The sequence below is a fragment of the Somniosus microcephalus genome, chromosome 20, assembly GCF_052327205.1.
Source record: "Somniosus microcephalus isolate GS21.2 chromosome 20, FLI_Smic_1.0, whole genome shotgun sequence".
Classification (NCBI taxonomy): domain Eukaryota; kingdom Metazoa; phylum Chordata; class Chondrichthyes; order Squaliformes; family Somniosidae; genus Somniosus; species Somniosus microcephalus.
Genome location: NC_141006.1, coordinates 54,975,680 through 54,997,061, shown reverse-complemented (window position 1 = coordinate 54,997,061; position 21,382 = coordinate 54,975,680). Strand labels below are relative to the sequence as shown.

Below are 21,382 nucleotides of genomic sequence, written 5' to 3'. Positions count from 1 at the left end.
GGGGGCCTACTTTAAATGCAAAAGTCGCAGCCCAATTATGTCATTGGAGCTGCAGCATGCACTGCATGCAACCCGCCAGCAAAAGATGGCTCGAGGTGCCGATTGGCCAGAAGAGGCCACGGTGAGTGTTAAAAAATGACTTATGCGAGAACTCCTTGTGGGCCAGAAGGAGCAGAAGTGCTCCCCCCTAGGAGTCCTCTGTTAAAAATTAAAATTTGTGATCCGGATTCTATGGCAGAGAATAGCTGTTATAGCCCATGCATAAATCTCATCTTAATTCAGGCTATTATGACCTGCGAACCTGAGGCTGCAGCTTACGCACCAGCATGTGCAATTTTTCACTGTTCAGCAATCATGGGCACAAAGTTTGTACTAATGCTAGGTGCTTTAGTTTTTGTCCCTTTACATTTAATTGACTGAAAATGGTTCAAGGGCAACCAAAATGAGTGTTCCTGAATGCAATCACACACAGCAGCTTCCACCACACTGATGGATGCATTTTGTGTCTCCATTACGTTGTTCAAACTTAATTTATACCTCGTCCACTACGTGTGCAGAATTAGTACAACAGTCTAAACATCTAACACCTACTTTTCTGGTTTGAGGTCTCGGTAGATGATTCCTAGACTGTGAAGATGGTCCAAAGCTAAAGCCAACTCTGCCAGATATATCTTAACATCTTCTTCTGTGAACATCACCTAAGAGAGTAAAAGGAACATGATAATCGCTGGTCACTATCAATAAACTACTTTTGCTCATTTGAGAATTGGTGAGACATGCTCCAGATACTGTAAGAGAGGAAAGTGAAAGTGACCGCAGAGTCCCTTTGCCAGCTAGCTGAGAAATCTGGCCAGAATCTTGGCTTCTTGTTAAATTTTGTTTTCATTAATTCTGCGCTCAAGGCAAGAAATCTCTGTGCTGTGGAATAGAACTTTCTCTACTTTTTGCACAGCACAGTTCGATGCAGAGTAAGTACTATGTCGCAACAATGTGCCTCAGCTCCAACCTCAGAATGTTGCCCCCATTGCATCAGTGATAAATTCCAATTTTTCACATCAGCTGCCTATGGTCACCTGTGTATGACTGTCAATTTAGTACCAGTTAAACAACACGTGGGTAGTTTGTGCTATGGATTTATGCCCACCAGGTCTTGAATTTGGACTGCAAGAAAAAGCAATTTAAGCTTGTTACAACTGGAAACATTCCAGTTTGGACTGGAACTCACCGTATCACCATAACAAGAGAACTCTGAATGCCATGCGGTTCCCTATCTCATTGGTTGGTCACATCAGTTCTCCATTCAGCCATTAGATGGAGCACAGCAAGATTGTGTGGTATTCTACTTTTGACAGGAAAATCTCACTGTGCCTATCTCCCTCCACTACAAACATATCTTCTGTTGGCTGATCACCGAGCAGCAGTCATGGTCATGAAGGAGTCCTACTAATTGATAGACTGATGGAAACAAGGTGCATGAACAAATGTCCAGTTTTAAAATTTGTGACCTGCAGAGTGCCTCCTTGATTGATTTGCACCGGCCACTTAACTGATAATATGTGGTTAGCATGGGTCAATCAGATGCCAAAACCAAGAACAGAAACCTGGTATGACAATTCCCCACCAGCTTCAGCCTCTGCAGCCAACCCAGAGAACATACACAAAAATTGATGAATTCTACAAAACAATTTACTTAACAGCTTCAGGCTCATTGCAACTGCATACCCTGCCTCCTGCGTGTTCTGTGTGTCAGGCCTCGCATTCACTCCCTCTTGAACTGGTCACTCCTTCAGCATCTCGAGCCCACCCTATTCATTTTGGTGGTCAGTGGAGTGTTCCCTGCTTCTAATTTGGCGGCACTGTGATCTGCTCCACAGCAGAAGTGGTAGTTCTGAACTTCTGCACAGGTGCACTCAGCAGTCAAACTGGCAGATACGATCATTTAAAAAAAACACCCAAGAAGCAGCAGGATAACCGCAACATAAATCATTTCATTTGATGGTACCCACGCTAATTGAGCCTACTTGGCTCATGACACTGGCACTGAGGGCAATAACATCAGAGATCATAGAATCATAGAAATTTACAGCACAGGAGGCGGCCATTTGGCCCATCTTGTCTGTGCCGGCTGACAAAGAGCTATCCACCCTAATCCCACTTTCCAGCACTTGGTCCGTGGCCTTGTAGGTTACAGCACTTCGAGTGCATATCCAAGTACTTTTTAAATGTGATGAGGGTCTCTGGGTGAAAAAATTTCTCCTCAAATCCCCTCTGAACTTCTGACCAATTACTTTAATTCTATGCCCCCTGGTTATTGACCCCTCTGCTAAGAGAAATAGTTCCTTCCTATCCACTCTATCTAGGCCCCTCATAATTTTATACACCTCAATTAGGTCACCCCTCAGACTCCTCTGTTCCAAAGAAAACAAGTCTCTCCAATCTTTCCTCATAGCTAAAATTCTCCAGTCCAGGCAACAGCCTCGTAAATCGCCTCTGCACCCCCTCTAGTGCAATCACATCCTTCCTGTAATGTGGTGACCGGAACTGCACGCAGTACTCTAGCCGAGGCCTAACTAGTGTTTTATACAATTCAAGCACAACCTCCCTGCTCTTATATTCTATGCCTCGGTTAATAAAGGCAAGAATACATATGCCTTCTTAACCACCTTATCTACCTGTCCTACTACCTTCAAGGATCTGTGGACATGCACTCTAAGGTCCCTCTAATCCTCTGCACTTCTCAGTGTCCTACCATTTATTGTGTATTCCCTTGCCTTGTTAGCCCTCCCCAAATGCATTACTTCGCACTTCTTCAGATTGAATTCCATTTGCCACTGTTCTGCCCACCTGACCAGTCCATTGATATCATCCTGCAGTCTGCAGCTTTCTTCTTCATTATCCACTGCATGGCCAATTTTTGTATCATCCGCAAACTTCTTAATCATACCCCGTCCATTCAAGTCTAAATCATTGATATATATCACAAAAAGCAAGGAACCTAGTACTGAGCTCTGCGGAACCCCACTGGAAACAGCCTTCCATAGAAACATAGAAGATAGGAGCAGGAGTAGGCCATTCGGCCCCTCGAGCCTGCTCCGCCATTCAATGCGATCATGGCTGATCATCCAAATTCAGTACCCGGTCCCTGCTTTCTCCCCATACCCCTTGATCCCTTTAGCCTTAAGAAATATATCCAACTCCTTCTTGAATATATTTAATGAATTGGCCTCTACGGCCTTCTGTGGTAGAGAATTCCACAGGTTCACCACTCTCTGGGTGAAGAAATTCCTCCTCATTTCTGTCCTAAATGGCCTACCCCTTATCCTTAGACTGTGACCCCTGGTTCTGGACTCCCCGACCATCGGGAACATCCTTCCTGCATCTAGTCTGTCCAGTCCTGTCAGTATTTTATAAGTTTCAATGAGATTCCCTCTCATTCTTCTAAACTCCAGCGAGTACAAGCCCAATCGACCCAATCTCTCCTCATACGTCATTCCTGCCATCCCAGGTATCAGCCTGGTGAATCTTCGCTGAACTCCTTCCATGGCAAGAACATCCTTCCTCAGATAAGGCGACCAAAACTGCACACAATACTCAAGGTGTGGTCTCACCAAGGCCCTGTACAACTGCAGCAAGACATCCTTGTTCCTGTACTCGAACCCTCTCGCTACGAAGGCCAACATACCATTTGCCTTCTTAACTGCCTGCTGCACCTGCATGCTTACCTTCAGCAACTGGTGCACAAGGACGCCCAGGTCTCGTTGCACTTCCCCTTCTCCCAATCTATTGCCGTTCAGATAATAATCTGCCTTCCTGTTTTTGCCACCAAAGTGGATAACCTCACATTTATCCACGTTATATTGCATCTGCCATGCTTCTGCCCAATCACCCAACCTGTCCAAATCATCCTGGAGTTTCCACTCTCAAAAACATTGATCGGCCATAACCCTTTCCATCCACTAGCATACATAAAAAACACATGATAAGGATACAGCAGGAAGGGCACATAGAGGCACCAGTACTGGGGAAAGAAAGAGCTGTTCCGTTGTGACGGACTACACCTGAACCATGCTGGGACCAGAGTTCTAGCGAATCGAATAACTAGGGAGGTAGATAGGGCTTTAAACTAAATAAGTGTGCGTGGGGGGGGGGGGGGGGGGTTCTGGTGGAGAGAAATCTAGAATGCTAAAGAGAAAAGGCAAGGAAGCAAGGAAGCAGTGCAGGAAAGTGATTGGGGTAAGGATAACCAGATTGTGTCAGGAAGGGACAGAGCGTACAAACAAACAAAGGAGTGCACGAACAAATAGGGTCCAGGTAAGAAAAAATGGTAATAAGACAAATAGGGCCATAGTACAAAAAACTGTTAAGATGTCTAAAAATGATAAAAAGACAAATCTAAAGGCACTGTATCTGAATGCACGAAGCATTCGTAATAAGATAGACGAATTAACAGCACAAATAGATGTAAATAGATACGATATAATTGCGATTACGGAGACATGGCTGCAGGGTGACCAAGGCTGGGAGCTGAATATCCAAGGATATTTGATATTTAGGAAGGATAGGCAAAAAAGAAAAGGAGGTGAGGTGGCCTTGTTAGTAAAGGATGAAATCAGAGCAATAATGAGAAAGGATATTGGCTCAGAAAATCAAGATATAGAATCTGGGTGGAGCTAAGAAGCACCAAGGGGCAGAAAACATTGGTGGGAGTTGTCTATAGGCCTCCAAACAGTAGTGGTAATGTAGGGGATGGCATGAAACAGGAAATTAGAAATGCATGTAACAAGGGTAATACAGTAATCATGGGTGACTTTAATCTACATATAGACTGGCCAAACCAAAATAGCAATAATGCTGTGGAGGATGAATTCCGAGAGTTTGTACGCGATGGTTTTTTAGACCAGTACATTGAGGAGCCAACTAGGGAACAGGCTATCCTAGATTGGGTATTGTGCAATGAGAAGGGGTTAATTAATAATCTTGTTGTGCGGGGTCCTTTAGGGAAGAGTGACCATAACATGATAAAATTCTTCATTAAGACGGAAAGTGAAGAAGTCCAATCCGAAACTAGGGTCCTAAATCTAAACAAAGGAAACTACGGTGGTATAAGGAGTGAGTTGGCTATGATAGATTGGGGAGCTTCATTAAAAGGCATGACGGTGGATAGGCAATGGCTAACATTTAAGGAACGAATGCATGAATTGCAACAGTTATACATTCCTTTCTGGTGCAAAAACACAAAAGGAAAAGCGGCCCAACCATGGCTAACAAAAGAAATTAAGGATAGTATTAGATCCAATGAGAAGTCATATAAAGTTGCCAGGAAAAATAGCAAGCCTGAGGATTGGGAGCAGTTTAAGAGTTCAGCAAAAAAGGACCAAGAGATTGATTAAGAGGGGAAAAATTGAGTATGAGAGTAAACTTGCAAGGAACATAAAAGCAGAGAAGTATGTAAAAAGAAAAAGATTAGTGAAGACAAATGTAGGTCCCTTACAGTCAGAAACAGGAGATTTATAATGGGGAACAAGGAAATGGCAGAGTAATTAAACAAATACTTTGGTTCTGTCTTCACAGAAGAGGGCACAAATAACTTCCCAGAAATGCTAGGGAACCAAGGATCTAGTGAGAAGGAGGAATTAAAGGAAATTAGTATTAGTAAAAAAAGAGTGCTGGAGAAATTAATGGGACTGAAAGCTGATAAATCTCCAAGGCCTGATAATCTGCATCCCAGAGTACTGAAAGAGGTAGCCATGGAAATAGTGGATGTCATCTTCCAAAATTCTATAGATTATGGAACAGTTCCTGCAGATTGGAGGGTGGCAAATGTAACCCCACTGTTTAAAAAAGGAGGGAGCGAGAAAACAGGGAACAACAGACCGGTTAGCCTATCAGTAGTAGGGAAAATGCTAGAGTCTATTATAAAGGGTGTGATAACAGGACACTTAGAAAATATCAACGGGATTAGACAAAGTCAACATGGATTTATGAAAGGGAAATCGTGTTTGACAAACCTACTGGAGCTTTTTGAGGATGTAACTGGTAGAATAGATAAGGGAGAACCAGTGGATGTGGTGTATTTGGATTTTCAGAAGGCCTTTGATAAAGTCCCACATAAGAGGTTAGTGTGCAAAATGAAAGCACATGGGATTGGGGGTAATATACTGGCATGGATTGAAAATTGGTTAACAGACAGGAATCAAAGAGCAGGAATAAATGGGTCTTTTTCGGGGTGGCAGGCGGGGACTAGTGGGGTACCGCAGGGATCAGTGCTTGGGCCCGAGCTATTCACAATACATATCAATGATTTGGATGAGGGAACCAAATGTAATATTTCCAAGTTTGCTGACGACACGAAACTAGGTGGGATTGTGAGTTGTGAGGAAGATGCAAAGAGGCATCAAGGCGATTTAGACAAGTTGAGTGAGTGAGCAAATGCATGGCAGATGCAGTATAACGTGGATAAATGTGAAGTTATCCACTTCGGTAGCAAAAACAGAAAGGTAGAGTATTATTTTAAATGGTGATAGATTGGGAAATGCTGATGTACAAAAGGGACCTGGGTGTCCATGTACACCAGTCACTGAAAGCAAACATGCAGGTGCAGCAAGCAGTTAGGAAGGCAAATGGTATATTGGCCTTTATTGCAAGAGGATTTGAGTACAGGAGCAAGGATGTCTTACTACAGTTATACAGGGCCTTGGTGAGACCACACCTGGAGTAGTGTGTGCAGTTTTGGTCTCCTTACCTAAGAAATTATATACTTGCCATAGAAGGGAGTGCAGCGAAGGTTCACCAGACTGATTCCTGGGATGGCTGGACTGTCGTATGAGGAGAGATTGGGTCGACTAGGCCTGTATTCACTAGAGTTTAGAAGAATGAGAGGGGATCTCATTGAAACGTATAAAATTCTGACAGGGCTAGACAGACTGGATGCAGGGAGGATGTTTCCCCTGGCTTGGGGTTCTAGAACGAGGGATCACAGTCTCAGGATACGGGGTAGGACATTTAGGACTGAGAGGAGGAGAAATTTCTTCACTCAGGGGGTGGTGAACCTGTGGAATTCTCTACCACAGAAGGCTGTGGAGGCCAAGTCACTGAATATATTTAAGAAGGAGATAGACAGATTTCTAGACACAAGGCATCAAGGGGTATGGGGAGAGAGCGGGAATATGGTATTGAGATAGAGGATCAGCCATGATCATATTGAATGGCGGAGCAGGCTCGAAGGGCTGAATGGCCTACTCCTGCTCCTATTTTTCTATGTTTCTATGTTCTATTTTTTTCTAGGCAAGGTGCACAAAAATATATAGGCATAAACATATAACAGGCCTGCAACCTTTACTTTTGATAATCAAATACTCAATTACAGAATGACTGAAAACATTGAAATCTGCACATCTTTGTGTGATGTATATGTGCTGCGTGTCTCTGCACTTTACCAACTCTGTGACGGATGCTGACTTCACAATTCTTTTTTTTAAGGACGTCAATACTTGCGCATTCCAATTATTTTTCTCCTACCCTGTCTGCGCACCATGCACCAGCTGAGGCTAAGGCAGGCAGGTCAATACCAATGTCACTCTGAACCGCAGCATGAAAGCAGCCCAGCGTAATTCCCTCTCCGTTTGGTATGATGTCTAGCCTCTGCGCAGTGCCTCACTGCAGTGGCATGGGTGAAATTTAAAAACTCAGCAAAAGGATGAAAGCTGTGCCACAAGTCCAACATCCCTACGGCCCTTTTGGTGTTACACATTTGATGCTTTGACTCACTTCTCCACTGCGATAACAGTGGACAGTTTTGTGTTATGGGCCCATGCCTACAAGGAATTGGGTTCAAACTGCAAGACCTTTACAGCCTGCAGAAAAAGCTGACTTTCAGCCCATCAGTCTGCTGGAAATTAACTCAAGTCCCAGAGTTCAACCCTACTTGAAAAGTCCATTTAAAAAAAAGCACATGTTTTAAGTGGAAAATAATGGCCCAGAACTTTGGCTCTCCACGGGTGAGTACGCACGGGGTACTCACCCGTAAGCCCAATGGAAGTGCCAGTTTCCTGCATGCGCGGGAAACCGACACTTCGTTCCCCTGAAAGCAGGGGTCAAGAGGTGGAACGTGTGCGCCGGAGAGGCTGCGCGTGCCCATTGAACTTACGTTTTTTTTTGTTTTTTTGCAGGTTTTCCCGGGAAGGTAAGTCTCCAGAAGTTACACATTTAAAAAGCAGTCGCAAGGCCTGCTTTTTACAAGGTAAGTGGTGAATTAATTAAAACATTTTTCCACAGGTTTATTATTTTTAAATACTTTAAAGAAAGGCAAGTTTATTTTTAGTCCCGTTAGAAAATAAAATTATTTTTTTCAAAAATTTAAATTGTTTAAAAGTTATTTCATGTAATTTATAGTTTATTTAAAAAATGTGATTTAAAAAAAATTTATTTGAAGATTTAGTGATGTTTTGGGGCTCGTAGTATTTCTAAGTTTGACAGCACTTCCTTTCAAACTTATGAATGAAGCATTCCCTGCTCCGATTGGCTCCCCATGGCCCACGTGATCCCAGGGGACGCATCGAACTAACTGCGCCCCTGGGATACGCAAGCACTGCGTGCCGGCAGTTGGAGCAGGCCCAGGATCGGAATTCCACGGGGGCCCACAGCTCAATGGCCGGCACGCTAGGTAAGTGCAGGTTGGGGGCTTACACCTGCGGGAAGTCCCCGACCCGAATTTCTGGGCCAAATGTAACAAAAACCTTGACACTGCTCTAAGTACTGAACCTTTCAACTGAAAACATAAGAAATAGGAGGAGTAGTAGGCCATATGGCCCCTCGAGCCTGCGTCACCATTCAATTGCTGATGATTGCACACTGTTCAGCACCATTCGAGACTTGTCAGATACTGACGCAGTCCGTGTCCATATGCAGCAAGACCTGGACAACATTCAGACTTGGGCTGACAAGTGGCAAGTAACATTCGCACCACACAAGTGCCAGGCAATGACCATCTCCAACAAGCGAGACTCTGACCATCTCCAACAAGCGAGACTCTAACCATCTCCCCTTGACATTCAATGGCATTACCATCGCTAAATCCCCCACTATCAACATCCTGGGGGTTACCATTGATCAGAAACTGAACTGGGCCAGCCATATAAATACTGTGGCTACAAGAGCAGGCCAGAGGCTGGGAATTCTGCAGCGAGTGTCTCACCTCCTGACTCCCCAAAGCCTTTCCACCATCTACAAGGCACAAGTCAGGAGTGTGATGGAATACTCTCCACTTGCCTGGATGAGTGCAGCTCCAACAACACTCAAGAAGCTCGACACCATTCAGGATCAAGCAGCCCGCTTGATTGGCACTCCATCCACCACCTTCAACATTTACTCCCTCCACCACCGGCGCACTGTGGCTGCAGTGTGTACCATCTACAAGATGCACTGCAGCAACTCGCCAAAGCTCCTTCAACAGCACCTTCCAAACCCTCGACCTCTACCACTTAGAAGGACAAGGGCAGCAGACGCATGGGAACATCACCACCTACAAGTTCCCCTCCAAGCCACACACCATCCTGACTTGGACCTGTATTGCCGTTCCTTCACTGTCGCTGGGCCAAAATCCTGGAACTCCCTTCCTCACAGCATTGTGGGTGTACCTACACCATATGGACTGCAGCGGTTCAAGAAGGCGGCTCACCACCATCTTCTCAAGGGCAATTAGGGACGGGCACTAAATGCAGGCCTAGCCAGCGACGCCCACATCTCAGCAACTAATAAAAAAAATTAAAAAAAATAAGATCATGGCTGATATTCTACCTCAACTCCACTTTCCCACCCTATCTCCATATCCCTTAAATCACTTAACACGTCCAATAAACAGAACACAAACAGAAAAGACTGAAAATATTCAGCAGGTTGGGCGGCATCTGTGCAGAAACAGAAGTCAGTCAGTCGCCGTTTCAGGTCCAAGACCCTTTCCAGCATCTGCAGCATTTTGCTTATTTTTCCGTCAATAAACTGAGACTTTATCCCCAGATATTAGCTTTCAGTTCCCGTTGGTTCATTTCTTTGTAATCCCCTCACAGTCTTGGTGCTCGGTTTCCAACCCAAGTAGAAGCCGCCGCAATAGGCTGTACCTCTTCGGCGTCTCTGTGCAAATGGCTGTTGACTATCCTGCAACTGAGATCCTGAACAGGGCGACAATTGGGCGAGATCTCACTGAAACACAGCGAGCTGTACGGTCAATTGTTCATTTCTCCTGTGCAGTTCAAATCATCTTTATGCGAGCTTCACTGCACTGCTGTTAACTGGAGTTTTATCATACTAGAGCGAGAAAGAAAGAGAAGGATGAGTTATACCTCTTTAGAGAGCCGAGTGAAAAGATCGCCTCCTCTGAGGAAGTCCAAGATGAGGTAAAGTTTTCCTTCAGTCTGAAAAGCTTCCAAAAAAAGAACAGTTTTGTAAGACATACATCATCTCCTGAAACTAATTAAGCTGTAACAAACAACTCACAACAGGGCTGGCATCTTACCCTGGATCTACAAGTGACAACCCATTCAAGTGGCTCTGCCTTTCATCAAAAAAAGGCGCAGACACCAAAGGACTAGGGTCAAAAGTAAAACAAGGGACTACTAGTCCTGATGAAGGAGGTCACTTTCCCATTTGGGGCACCCAATGCTGGCATCAAGCACTTTGCTGGGAGTGTACTATAGGCCCCCAAACAGTCAGGGGGAGATAGAGGAACAGATATGTAGGCAAATCTCCGAGAAGTGCGAAAATAATAGGGTAATAATAGTGGGGGATTTCAACTTCCCCAATATAAATTGGGACAGTCAGAGTGTGAAAGGCTTAGAGGGTGCAGAATTCTTAAAGTGCATCCAGGAGAGCTTTTTGAGCCAACATGTAGAAAGTCCTACAAGAGAGGGGGCGGTACTGGACCTAATTCTGGGGAATGTAGCCGGGCAAGTGGTGGAAGTGTCAGTAGGAGAGCATTTTGGCGACAGTGACCATAATTCGGTGAGATTTAAGGTGGTCATGGAAAAAGACAAAGACGGCCCGGAAATAAGGGTTCTAAATTGGGGGAAGGCCGATTTTAATATGATAAGGCAGGATCTGGCCAAAGTGGACTGGGAGCAGCTGCTTATAGGAAAATCCACATCAAAACAGTGGGAGACTTTCAGAAGGGAAATAGAGAGAGTACAACGCCAACATGTTCCTGTAAAGGTCAAGGGTGGGACCAACAAGCAAAGGGAACCTTGGATGACAAGGGATATACAGAAATGCATTAGAAATAAGAGGGGGGCTTTTGGCAGTTACAAAAGACTAAAGACAGAAGAAGCCCTAGAGGAGTATAAAAAGTGCAGGGGCATACTTAAAAAAGAAATTAGGAGGGCGAGGAGGGGCCATGAAATAACACTGGCGAGCAAAATAAAGGAAAATCCTAAGATGTTTTATAAGTATATTAAGGGCAAGAGGATAACCAGGGAAAGGGTAGGGCCCATTAGGGACCAAAGTGGCAATCTGTGTGTAGAGCCAGAGGATGTAGGCGGGGTTTTAAATGAATTTTTTGCATCTGTGTTCACTATGGAGAAAGACGATGCAGACATAGAAATCGGGCAAGGGGACTGTGACATACTTGAACATATTAGCATCGAGAGGGAGGAGGTGCTAGCGGTTTTAGCGGGCCAAAAAGTGGATAAATCCCCAGGCCCGGACGAGATGTATCCCAGGCTGCTGTGGGAGGCAAGGGAGGAGATTGCAGGGGCTCTGACACTAATTTTCAGAACCTCTCTGGCCACAGGGGATGTACCAGAGGACTGGAGAACAGCTAACGTAGTACCATTATTCAAGAAAGGTAGCAGGGATAAACCAGGGAATTACAGGCCAGTGAGTCTAACATCTGTGGTGGGGAAATTATTGGAAAAAATTCTGAGGGACAAAATTAATCTCCACTTGGAGAGGCAAGGATTAATCGGGGATAGTCAGCATGGCTTTGTCAAGGGTAAATCATGTCTAACAAATCTGATCGAATTTTTCGAGGGGGTGACTAGTGGGGTGGATGAGGGAAATGCTGTGGATGTGGTTTACATGGACTTCAGTAAAGCTTTTGACAAAGTCCCGCATAGGAGACTGGTCAAGAAGGTAAGAGCCCATGGGATCCAGGGTGCCTTGGCGCGTTGGATCCTAAACTGGCTGAGTGGCAGGAGGCAGAGGGTGATGGTCGAAGGTTGCTTTTGTGACTGGAAGCCTGTGTCCAGTGGGGTACCTCAGGGATCGGTGCTGGGTCCCTTATTGTTTGTGATCTACATAAATGATTTGGATGAAAATGTAAAAGGTATGATCAGTAAGTTCGCAGATGACACGAAAATTGGTGGGGTGGTAAATTACGAGGAGGAAAGCCTCCGGCTACAGGACGATATAAACGGGTTGGTCAGATGGGCGGAAAAGTGGCAAATGGAATTTAACCCTGAAAAGTGCGAGGTGATGCATTTTGGACGGACAAATAAGGCAAGGGAATACACAATGAGTGGTAGGACCCTAGGAAGTACAGAGGGTCAGAGGGACCTTGGTGTACATGTACATAGATCCCTGAAGGCAGCGGAGCAGGTAGATAAGGTGGTTAAAAAGGCATATGGGATACTTGCCTTCATTAGCCGAGGCATAGAATATAAGAGCAGGGAGGTTATGATGGAGCTGTACAAAACGCTGGTGAGGCCACAGCTGGAGTACTGTGTGCAGTTCTGGTCGCCTCACTATAGGAAGGATGTGATTGCTTTGGAGAGGGTGCAGAGAAGATTCACCAGGATGTTACCTGGGATGGAGCGCCTCAGCTATGAAGAGAGGCTGGACAGGCTGGAGTTGTTTTCCTTGGAGCAGAGAAGGCTGAGGGGGGACCTGATTGAGGTGTACAAAATAATGAGGGGCATAGATAGGGTAGATAAAGAGGAACTTTTCCCCTTAGTGGGGGGGTCAATAACAAGGGGGCATAGATTCAGGGTAAGGGGCAGGAGATTTAGAGGGGATTTGAGGAGGAACCTTTTCACCCAGAGGGTGGTTGGAATGTGGAACTCAATGCCTGAAAGGGTGGTGGAGGCAGGAACCCTCACAACATTCAAGAAGCATTTGGATGAGCACTTGAAATGCCATTGCATACAAGGCTATGGACCAAATGCTGGAAAATGGGATTAGACTGGACAGGGATGGATGGGCGGCGCAGACACGATGGGCCGAAGGGCCTCTTTCTGTGCTGTAAAACTCTATGACTCTATGACTCTATGACTCCCAAGATCAGGTAAAACACAGCTAACAGTTTGACATTTCCACATCCCACACTGGGCACCCACATGGTCTGAGTGAGATAACATTTTATGACAAAGTTTGAATAATTTTGCAGTGCTCTAACCCACGGTATCACGTAATGGGAACATATATTTTAAAATAATATGACTATTATAGCCCCTAAATCCGATTAAAATGCCCCTGTAAAGTATTTATAATAGTTGCCAGATTATTGATTCTATAATTTCAATAAACAGGCTCAATCCTGAGAAACAAGTTGGCAAAGATTTTTATTTTAAATTGGAACAAACTGGAGTCAGCCTGCCATCGTATGAAGCCTTACACCACACACATGCACACAATCATTGTACCCAATCCATTCCTTCAGCTTATCAAATGGAAGCTTTGGTGACAGAGACTAACGCTGCTTGATATAATTGCCTTCAGTCAAATACAAAAATCGTGTCTGCAGTGGGCTGACCAGAACTGATGAACCAGTTATTTTTCTTCCAGTCCAAACTACAAAACTGCTCTATTCCTGCTCCCTTCCCTGCAAAGAAATAAAGCAAAAAGCTCACCATAATGCAGCTTCACTATGAATGGATGATTTACATCCACTAAGATGTCTCGTTCCAATTTAGTCCGGACACGATCCCGCACTGAAACAAGGCAAAATTATGGTTGATACAAGGCTGATGATATTATAAGCATATTATATTCAGCATTCAGTACACAATGCATTACCCATTAATAATTTTTTCCCCCTCCCTCCCTCTGTCAGTCCATCATAAGCCCTTCTGCTAATCATTGTATCTTCTATGAGCACTGTTTTTGTAATGTCCTACCTTTCAGTGTTGCTTTCTTCAGGACCTTCATGGCATAGAGCTGACCTGAATCAGGCGCTTTAATCTTCCTCACCAGAAATACCTGCAAAAGCAAAATAGAAACTATAAATCACAGATCCTTGATGGTCCACTCTAGGACTCCTTCTCCAGGGACTGCATCTTGAAGTGATGGGAAGGCTTGCATACTCCTATGACCCCGAGAGCTATGCTGGCAGGAGTATAACTCCTGGTAGGGCTACCCAAGCTGGACGGGTCAAATGGTAGGAGCCAGACTAAAGGCCTTCTGGTAGAGGGTTGAAAGTCAGGAAAATAACGAGTTCACACAAAAATGCTTTTCATTGCAGAAACAACCCAGAGACAAGACGAGTCTGTTACAGACTTGCAAATATAAACATTAGAACCATGACCATGTAAGGCAAAATGATACTCCACAGAGTCAAATATCTTGCTCTGGATAGACAGCAGACTTATCACAGGAAATTAACTATAGGGCACTAGTCAGACACCCAGGACTTAGCTATTGATTTGGGAAGCATTTTGAACAAACTACAAATCAAGTACAAAAGGTCATCAACCTGAAATGTTAATTCTGTTTCTCTCACCACAGATGCTGCCTAACCTGTTGAGTATTTCCAGCATTTTATGCTTTTATTTCAGATTTCCAACATCCGCAGTATTTTGATTTTGTACAAATCTGGTAAGCGGTTTGCTCCAGTGATTTACACGAGACCATCATGGGCTCTTGGAATCAATGGAAAGAGTGTCCACATGGTTGAAGTGTGTTTCATGTAAGATTAACATCTCATTAAGTTCTTCTGAAGAGAAGGTTTTTGAGGGCTAATTTTCTGACTGCTCAATCCCAAGCAAAGACATTGCAATCTTGTTTAAAAACAAGCGGTCCACGGGCAACAAAACTGCAGACTTTTATATCTCTGGAATAGTGATCTCATTGGTGGAAAGCTACATTGAAGAGGGAAATAACAACTTCCATTTGGTTTCAGTTGCTGCCACTGCAAGTTACTAATATAGATATTAGGTGAGCGCATTTAATCTGAAAATAACCGAATTTTAAGAATTCACCAAGTCACGGGACCTATTTTAATCACATTTACCATGTGATCTGCATTGGTCGCAATAAAAATATTTACATTTCCTCCTTGTACTATGCAAACTGTTGTAAAATCTATAGATCCTAACAAAATGTTAGGAAAATTCCTGTTTCAGAATAATGAGGTCACAAGACATACTGACCTTTCCAAAGGATCCCTGACCCAGTACTTTCAGCAGCTCGAAGTGGGACGGATCTGCTTTCTCTGACCCCTCTTTCACATGATGTGTGATGTTGATCTCTTTTACGTCCCCTTCATCCTGAAATACAAGATTAGTACTGTTAAAAATCAAGCTCTCTCCCAACTCTCTCTACTCATGTTCATAACAAAAGGCAGTTTCCATTAGCAGACCTGTGCCTCCTATGAGCTAAAACTTACAACCTTATGCAAGGCATAAATGGGATAGAATGCTGCAGGACTAACAATTATCCTTTTACTAGAGTGTTAAGCACCAGAGATCGATATTCAATGTCTGCTCGTGTCCTTTCAATGCCAGATACCGTACCCCTCCATTTAAAAACCACCTTCATCACCTGCTCCTCAAAAGACATACCCTTGACCCCTCTGTCCTTGCAAACTATCATCCCATCTCCAATGTCCCTTTCTTCTCCAAAGTCCTTGATTGCATTGTTGCCTCCCAAATCTGTGCCCATCTCCCTCGCAACTCACCGTTTGAATCTCTGAAATCAGGTTTCTGCCCCTGCCACAGCACTGAAATGACCATAATCAAAGTCACAAATTACATCCTCTGTGACTGTGACCATCCCGCCTCATCCTTGACGATCTCTCTGCAGTCTTTGACGTGGACAGCCACGCCATCCTCCTGCAATGCCTCTCCTCCAATGTCCAGCTGAGTGGGATTGCCCTCGCTAGGTTCCACTCTTACCTATCCAATTGTAGCCAGAGCATCTCCAGCAATGTCTTCTCTTGCTCCCGTACCGTTACCTCTGAAGACCGACAAAGATCTACATGCTGCTGCTTGGCAACATCATCCAAAGACGTGGGGTCAGCTTCCACATGTATGCTGAAGACACCCAGGTCTACCTTTCCACAACCTCTCTTGACCCCTCAACTGCCTCCATGTTGTCACCCTGCTGGTCCAACATTCAGTCCTGGATGAGCCGCATTTTCCTCCAGTTAATATTGGTAAGGCTGAAGCCATCATCTTCAGCTTCGTACCCTTGCCTCTAAGTTAATCCCTTTGTCACCTCCGGACTCGATTATTCCAAAGCTCTCCTAGCCGGCCACCCATCCTCCACCCTCCATAAATTTCAGCTCATCCAAAACTCTGCTGCCAGTATGCTAACCCTCACCAAATCCTGCTCACCCATCACCCGTGTACTTGCTGATCTACATGGGCTCCCGCTTCCCCCACCACCTCCAATTTAAAATTCTCGTCCTCGTGTTCAAGTCCATTTATCTCTGTAATCTCATCCATCCCTACAATCCTCCGAGAACTCTGCATTCCTCCAACTGTGGCCTCTTGTGCATCCCCCAATTCCTTTGCCCCACTACTGGTGACCACGACTTCAGCCATCTAGGCTCCAAGCTCTGGAATTCTCCTCTTAAACCTCTTGCCTCTCGGTGAAAGAGGTAGGTTTTACGTAGGGTCTTACAGGAGGACCAAGGTTTTAATTACCTCTAATAATTATTTTCTTTGGCTCAGTGTCAATTTTTGTCTGATTACTGTAATGTATTATCACATGGTTTGTCACATGGTTTAGTAGGAGCATGCTCAGTTTGCTCTGGCCTAGTAGGCAAGCACATTGACTAGCAACTCATCCTGTCTCTGTCCTTCATTTGTTCTACCCACATATATTACATTTGGCGACGAGAATGGGATCCCAAAGCCATTTTTAGGGATCATGGAAGTGTTCAACATTCGTGTGGACAAGTTTAAGGTGAATTTGTGACACCTAAACTGATTTTTTGCGATGTTTTACTGTTAATGCTTGTGCAGAATCATCTGTGCTTCGCCTTCGTATGTATGTATACACAGCAATAACGGCGTTGATTCTCACAGGTAGAGTGCTAAGTCACTGTTCGACAGGATTGGGACAATCGTGGCCATGCCTATGGGATTCATACAAGCCTTGGCATGTATGACTGAGCTCGCGAACCATTTAGTTTTTACATTGAGCAGAGCGGATGGAGATTTTTTTAATTTTTTTTTAGGCCAATAACATTATTGGGAACGAAGGTGCAGATGAGAATGTTCAAGCTCAAAATAAAGTAATTTGTGAACAGAAGAAAGCAATTTTTCTAAAGGAGATCGGGCCAGATGTCTATGTAACGTTGACAAATCTACTCGCGCCAAGGGAAGCGAGGGATGTGTTGTTTGAAGACATTGTCAAGACTCTTGAGGACCATTTTGATCCAAAGCCGTTAGAAATAGCAGAGCGCTATAAGTTTGACACCAGAAACCAAAAACAAAGTGAAGCCATCAGTGAGTATATTGTAGCGCTTAAGAGCCGGTCTTTGCATTGTAACTTCAGCACATTTTTGGATTATGCATTGCGAGATAAGTTTGTGTGTGGACTGGTGGATGAGCGCACACAGTCCAAGTTACTTAACACTCCGAACTTAACATTTGACATAGCATGCAAAATTGCCCTATCTATGGAGGTCCGTCCAGCTCAAGTGACTAATGCAGCGGAGGTCTACAGTCATAAAGTCACCGCCAAACCTATAGTTGTGAGACCAAGTTAAAAGCATGTTGGTGAGAGCAGTTCAGTGTATTGTTATCGCTGCAATGGAAATCACTCACCACAGTTCTGCCAATACAGAAATTCGAAGTGTTTTCACTGCCAGAAGCAAGGCCGTATTTCAACAGCTTGCAGAGCTAGATCTAAAGCAGGAAGTAAGAACTAATCTAGTGGCAATGCAAAGCAGCAACAATAAAAGGGAGGAGTTCACAATATTGAAGTGAACATACCTGATGTTGAAGAACTAGGCATCTACAGTATCTATGCCATTAGCGGCAACGCTAGGTGCAGTTGACAAAGACTTTCCCATGAATGCAACTGAGATTGCAGATGAGACTCAAAAGGACTCAGTACTGAAAAGAGTGTATGAAAACACCTTGAATGGATGGACTAATCAGTGTATGGACACAGAATTGAAACCATTCCATAACCGTCGTACTGAATTGTCTTGCGAGCAAGGTTGTATCAAGTGGGGAAACAGAGTGGTGGTACCTACTTTGAGTTCGGAACCAAAAAAAAAGCCCGAAAATTGGTTCAACACTAAAACCTTCTTTAAGGAGATTAGGAAGGCGCCACAAGCCTGTTATTAAACTGGATTTGTAGTTCATTTATAGGATTTGTAGTTGATTTAAAAGAAAAAAAGCCAGGAGTTTTTGTTATGTGGTACATGTAATGCTAGGAAAAGTAGGAGCATAGTTTTGTTGTATTTGAGGGGGGAATATATACTTTTTTTTTTAAAGGGGAAAGCAGTGTAGTGTATTGTCACATGGTTTAGTATGAGCATGCTCAGTTTGCTCTGGCGTAGTAAACAAGCACATTGAATAGCAACTCATCCTGTCTCTGTCCTTCATTTGTTCTACCCACATATATTACAGTTACGCTTTTGTGGAACGCCTTGGGATGTTTCCCTACGTTAAAAGCGCTATATAAATGCAAGTTGTTGTTGTACTCACAAAGATAAGTACAGATGAGACAGCTATTCAGCTACCCTTCCACAGCACTCCATAACAGCCCCTAATTGTCTCTCAAATGATTCTAGAGTTTGTATCTACTACCTACCCTATCCAGAAGATTATTCCAGGTAATAATCCAGACATCAGTGTTAAGGGTGCCGTTTACCAATTTGTACACATGCCCAGCAGTTGTGGCTTAGCCTGAAATAGCGCTCAGGATTAATTTCTTATTTTCAACTTGGTCCCTTATAGAACTTTGTAATGTTCCCCATCATTTGTTTCCTTTCAAGGCCCAAGAGTCCAAGTTTTTCCCAATCTTTCAGGAGAACTCTGTCCTCTGACATTAGGGATCAAACTTGTGATCTTTCTCTGCACCACTTCCAGAGCTTGGAATTTCCCTTGTTACTTGATGACCAGAAATGAACATAGAATACAAGGTGCCACCTGATCAGGTCAACAACTTGCGTTTATATAGGGCCTTTAACATAGCAAAATGTCCTAAGGTGCTTCACAGGAGCGCCGAGCGACAAATTTAACACCATACGACTGAGCTTGATGATCTCAGACTTATAATGTGATATCAGAATTCAGTTTTCTTTGTTCATTGCTGCTCTCCAATGGTTAATATGATCACTGTTAAGTAGGGTTGCAAATGGGTGGAAAGTTTCTGGTAAATTTCCGGAAATTTTCCACGGGAAGTTTAGCTTGGGAATTTTGCCCAAAAAAGCACATGCTAGCATAATATTGTTTTTTTTGTATTTCTTTTTTTTTCCCCCACAGGTCCTCTCTTAAAATTACTAACAGAGATGGAATCTTAATTATTAAGGAATTTCTTAATCAATATATGTTTATCTCCTTACTTGGCTTGTTTTAAAAATGACAAGTTTTGTGTGTGACTGTGAACAAATGTGTCCTGATTGGTTGGATGAGTGGATGAGCGATTAGCTCCCTCTATTTGTAATATTTGCATATCGAATTGTGATTGGCCTGCAGGCATCTGTAAGACTGCTATAGTTTTTTTAAGATCCAGGTTAGGGGTCCTGAGGGAAGTCATTTTGTTTTCTGCTGATGTTGTGATGATGCAGTAAGTAAATCAGACTTTATACCAAATAAACCAGTTACTTGTTGAACTCTGTTGTCCTTCAATTTAAAATATACAAAATAATACACTATTGGTGATGTAGTGTCGTGTGTGTACAGGTCATGCTTCCATCACATGGAGCATCAGCAAAAATGTACTCACCCTGTTGCAATCGTGCTGATCGACTGCAGTTCGACACAGAGATGAATGCCCTTTATTTCTCTGCATAGAACAATGCCACGTTTACCGTCGGATGTGTGGAAGCATTTTACCCCAGGCATTAAAGATGGAAAGACTGTGTACATGTGCAAACACTGTAGAAAGCCATATGTAAAGAATGCCACAAAGATGCAGCAGCATTTATCCAAATGCAACAACTTCACTCAAAGCTCACAGCAGTCAGCCCAGAGTTCCTCTGCTTCCATTCAAGAAGATGATGGTTCTCATTCAGCATCAGGCTCCTTATCATCAGCAACTCCTGGCCCACTTGGAAGGTTCTTTGATACAATGGATAACCATAGCCAGAAGAATGCAGATGAGTGCCTTGCTCGAGCTGTATATGCAACAGGCTCACCCCTCATGCTCACAGCCAATGTGTACTGGAAGAGATTTTTCTATGTTATTCGCCCTGCATACTGTCCTCCCACCAGACGTGCTTTGTCTACTTATTTGCTGGAGGCTGAGTATAACAGAGTCCAAGGAAAGCTCAAAGAAACGATAGCGATGGCAGACTGTGGTGCAGTTATCTCAGATGGGTGGTCAAATGTACGAGGGGAGGGCATCATAAACTACATCGTCTCCACTCCTCTCCCAGTGTTCTTCAAGAGCACAGACACGAAGGACAACAGACACACAGGCACATACATTGCTGATGAGCTGAAAGCGGTCATCAACAATCTTGGATCACAAAAGGTCTTTGCAGTAGTTACTGACAATGCTGCGAATATGAAGGCTGCTTGGGCTCAAGTGGAGGAGGCCTACCGTCATATTACGTCTATTGGGTGTGCAGCTCATGGGCTTAACCTGCTCCTCAAGGACATCATGGGTTTGAGAACCATGGAAGCACTGTACAAGAGAGCCAAGCAAGTTAAGTATGTCAGGGGAAAACAGGTAGTTGCAGCAACCTACAACTCCAAGCAAATGACAAAGAACAAGAACACCACACTGAAGCTGCCCAACAACACTAGATGGGGTGGTGTTGTCATAATGTACAACAGCCTTCTGGAGGGTAAGGAGTCGCTGCAAGAAATGGCAATATCCCAGTCTGGGGATATGGAAACCACCATCAAGAAAATACTGCTGGATGATGTGTTTTGGGAGAGAGTGGTTAGCAGCCTTAAACTACTCTCACCAGTAGCATCTGCAATTGCTCAGATTGAAGGAGATGACGCTGTCTTGTCAGATGTTCTCAGGCTTTTTACTGATTTAAAAG

At 44.0% G+C, this 21,382-nt stretch overlaps 1 protein-coding gene across 2 annotated transcripts in view; it reads right to left on the bottom strand.

Annotated features, from left to right (window-relative positions):
- The window catches only part of LOC147103279 (ribosomal protein S6 kinase alpha-1-like), a 272,311-nt gene that overhangs the window by 45,986 nt on the left and 204,943 nt on the right, over window positions 1-21,382 (bottom strand). For both annotated transcript variants that reach the window (XM_085962741.1, XM_085962742.1), the window contains 5 exons: window positions 15,354-15,470; window positions 14,103-14,184; window positions 13,836-13,916; window positions 10,338-10,417; window positions 592-698 (listed from right to left, as the gene is read on the bottom strand). In XM_085962741.1, the coding sequence (XP_085818867.1) occupies window positions 592-698; window positions 10,338-10,417; window positions 13,836-13,916; window positions 14,103-14,184; window positions 15,354-15,470 (467 nt within the window). The remainder of the gene's footprint in view (window positions 1-591; window positions 699-10,337; window positions 10,418-13,835; window positions 13,917-14,102; window positions 14,185-15,353; window positions 15,471-21,382) is intronic.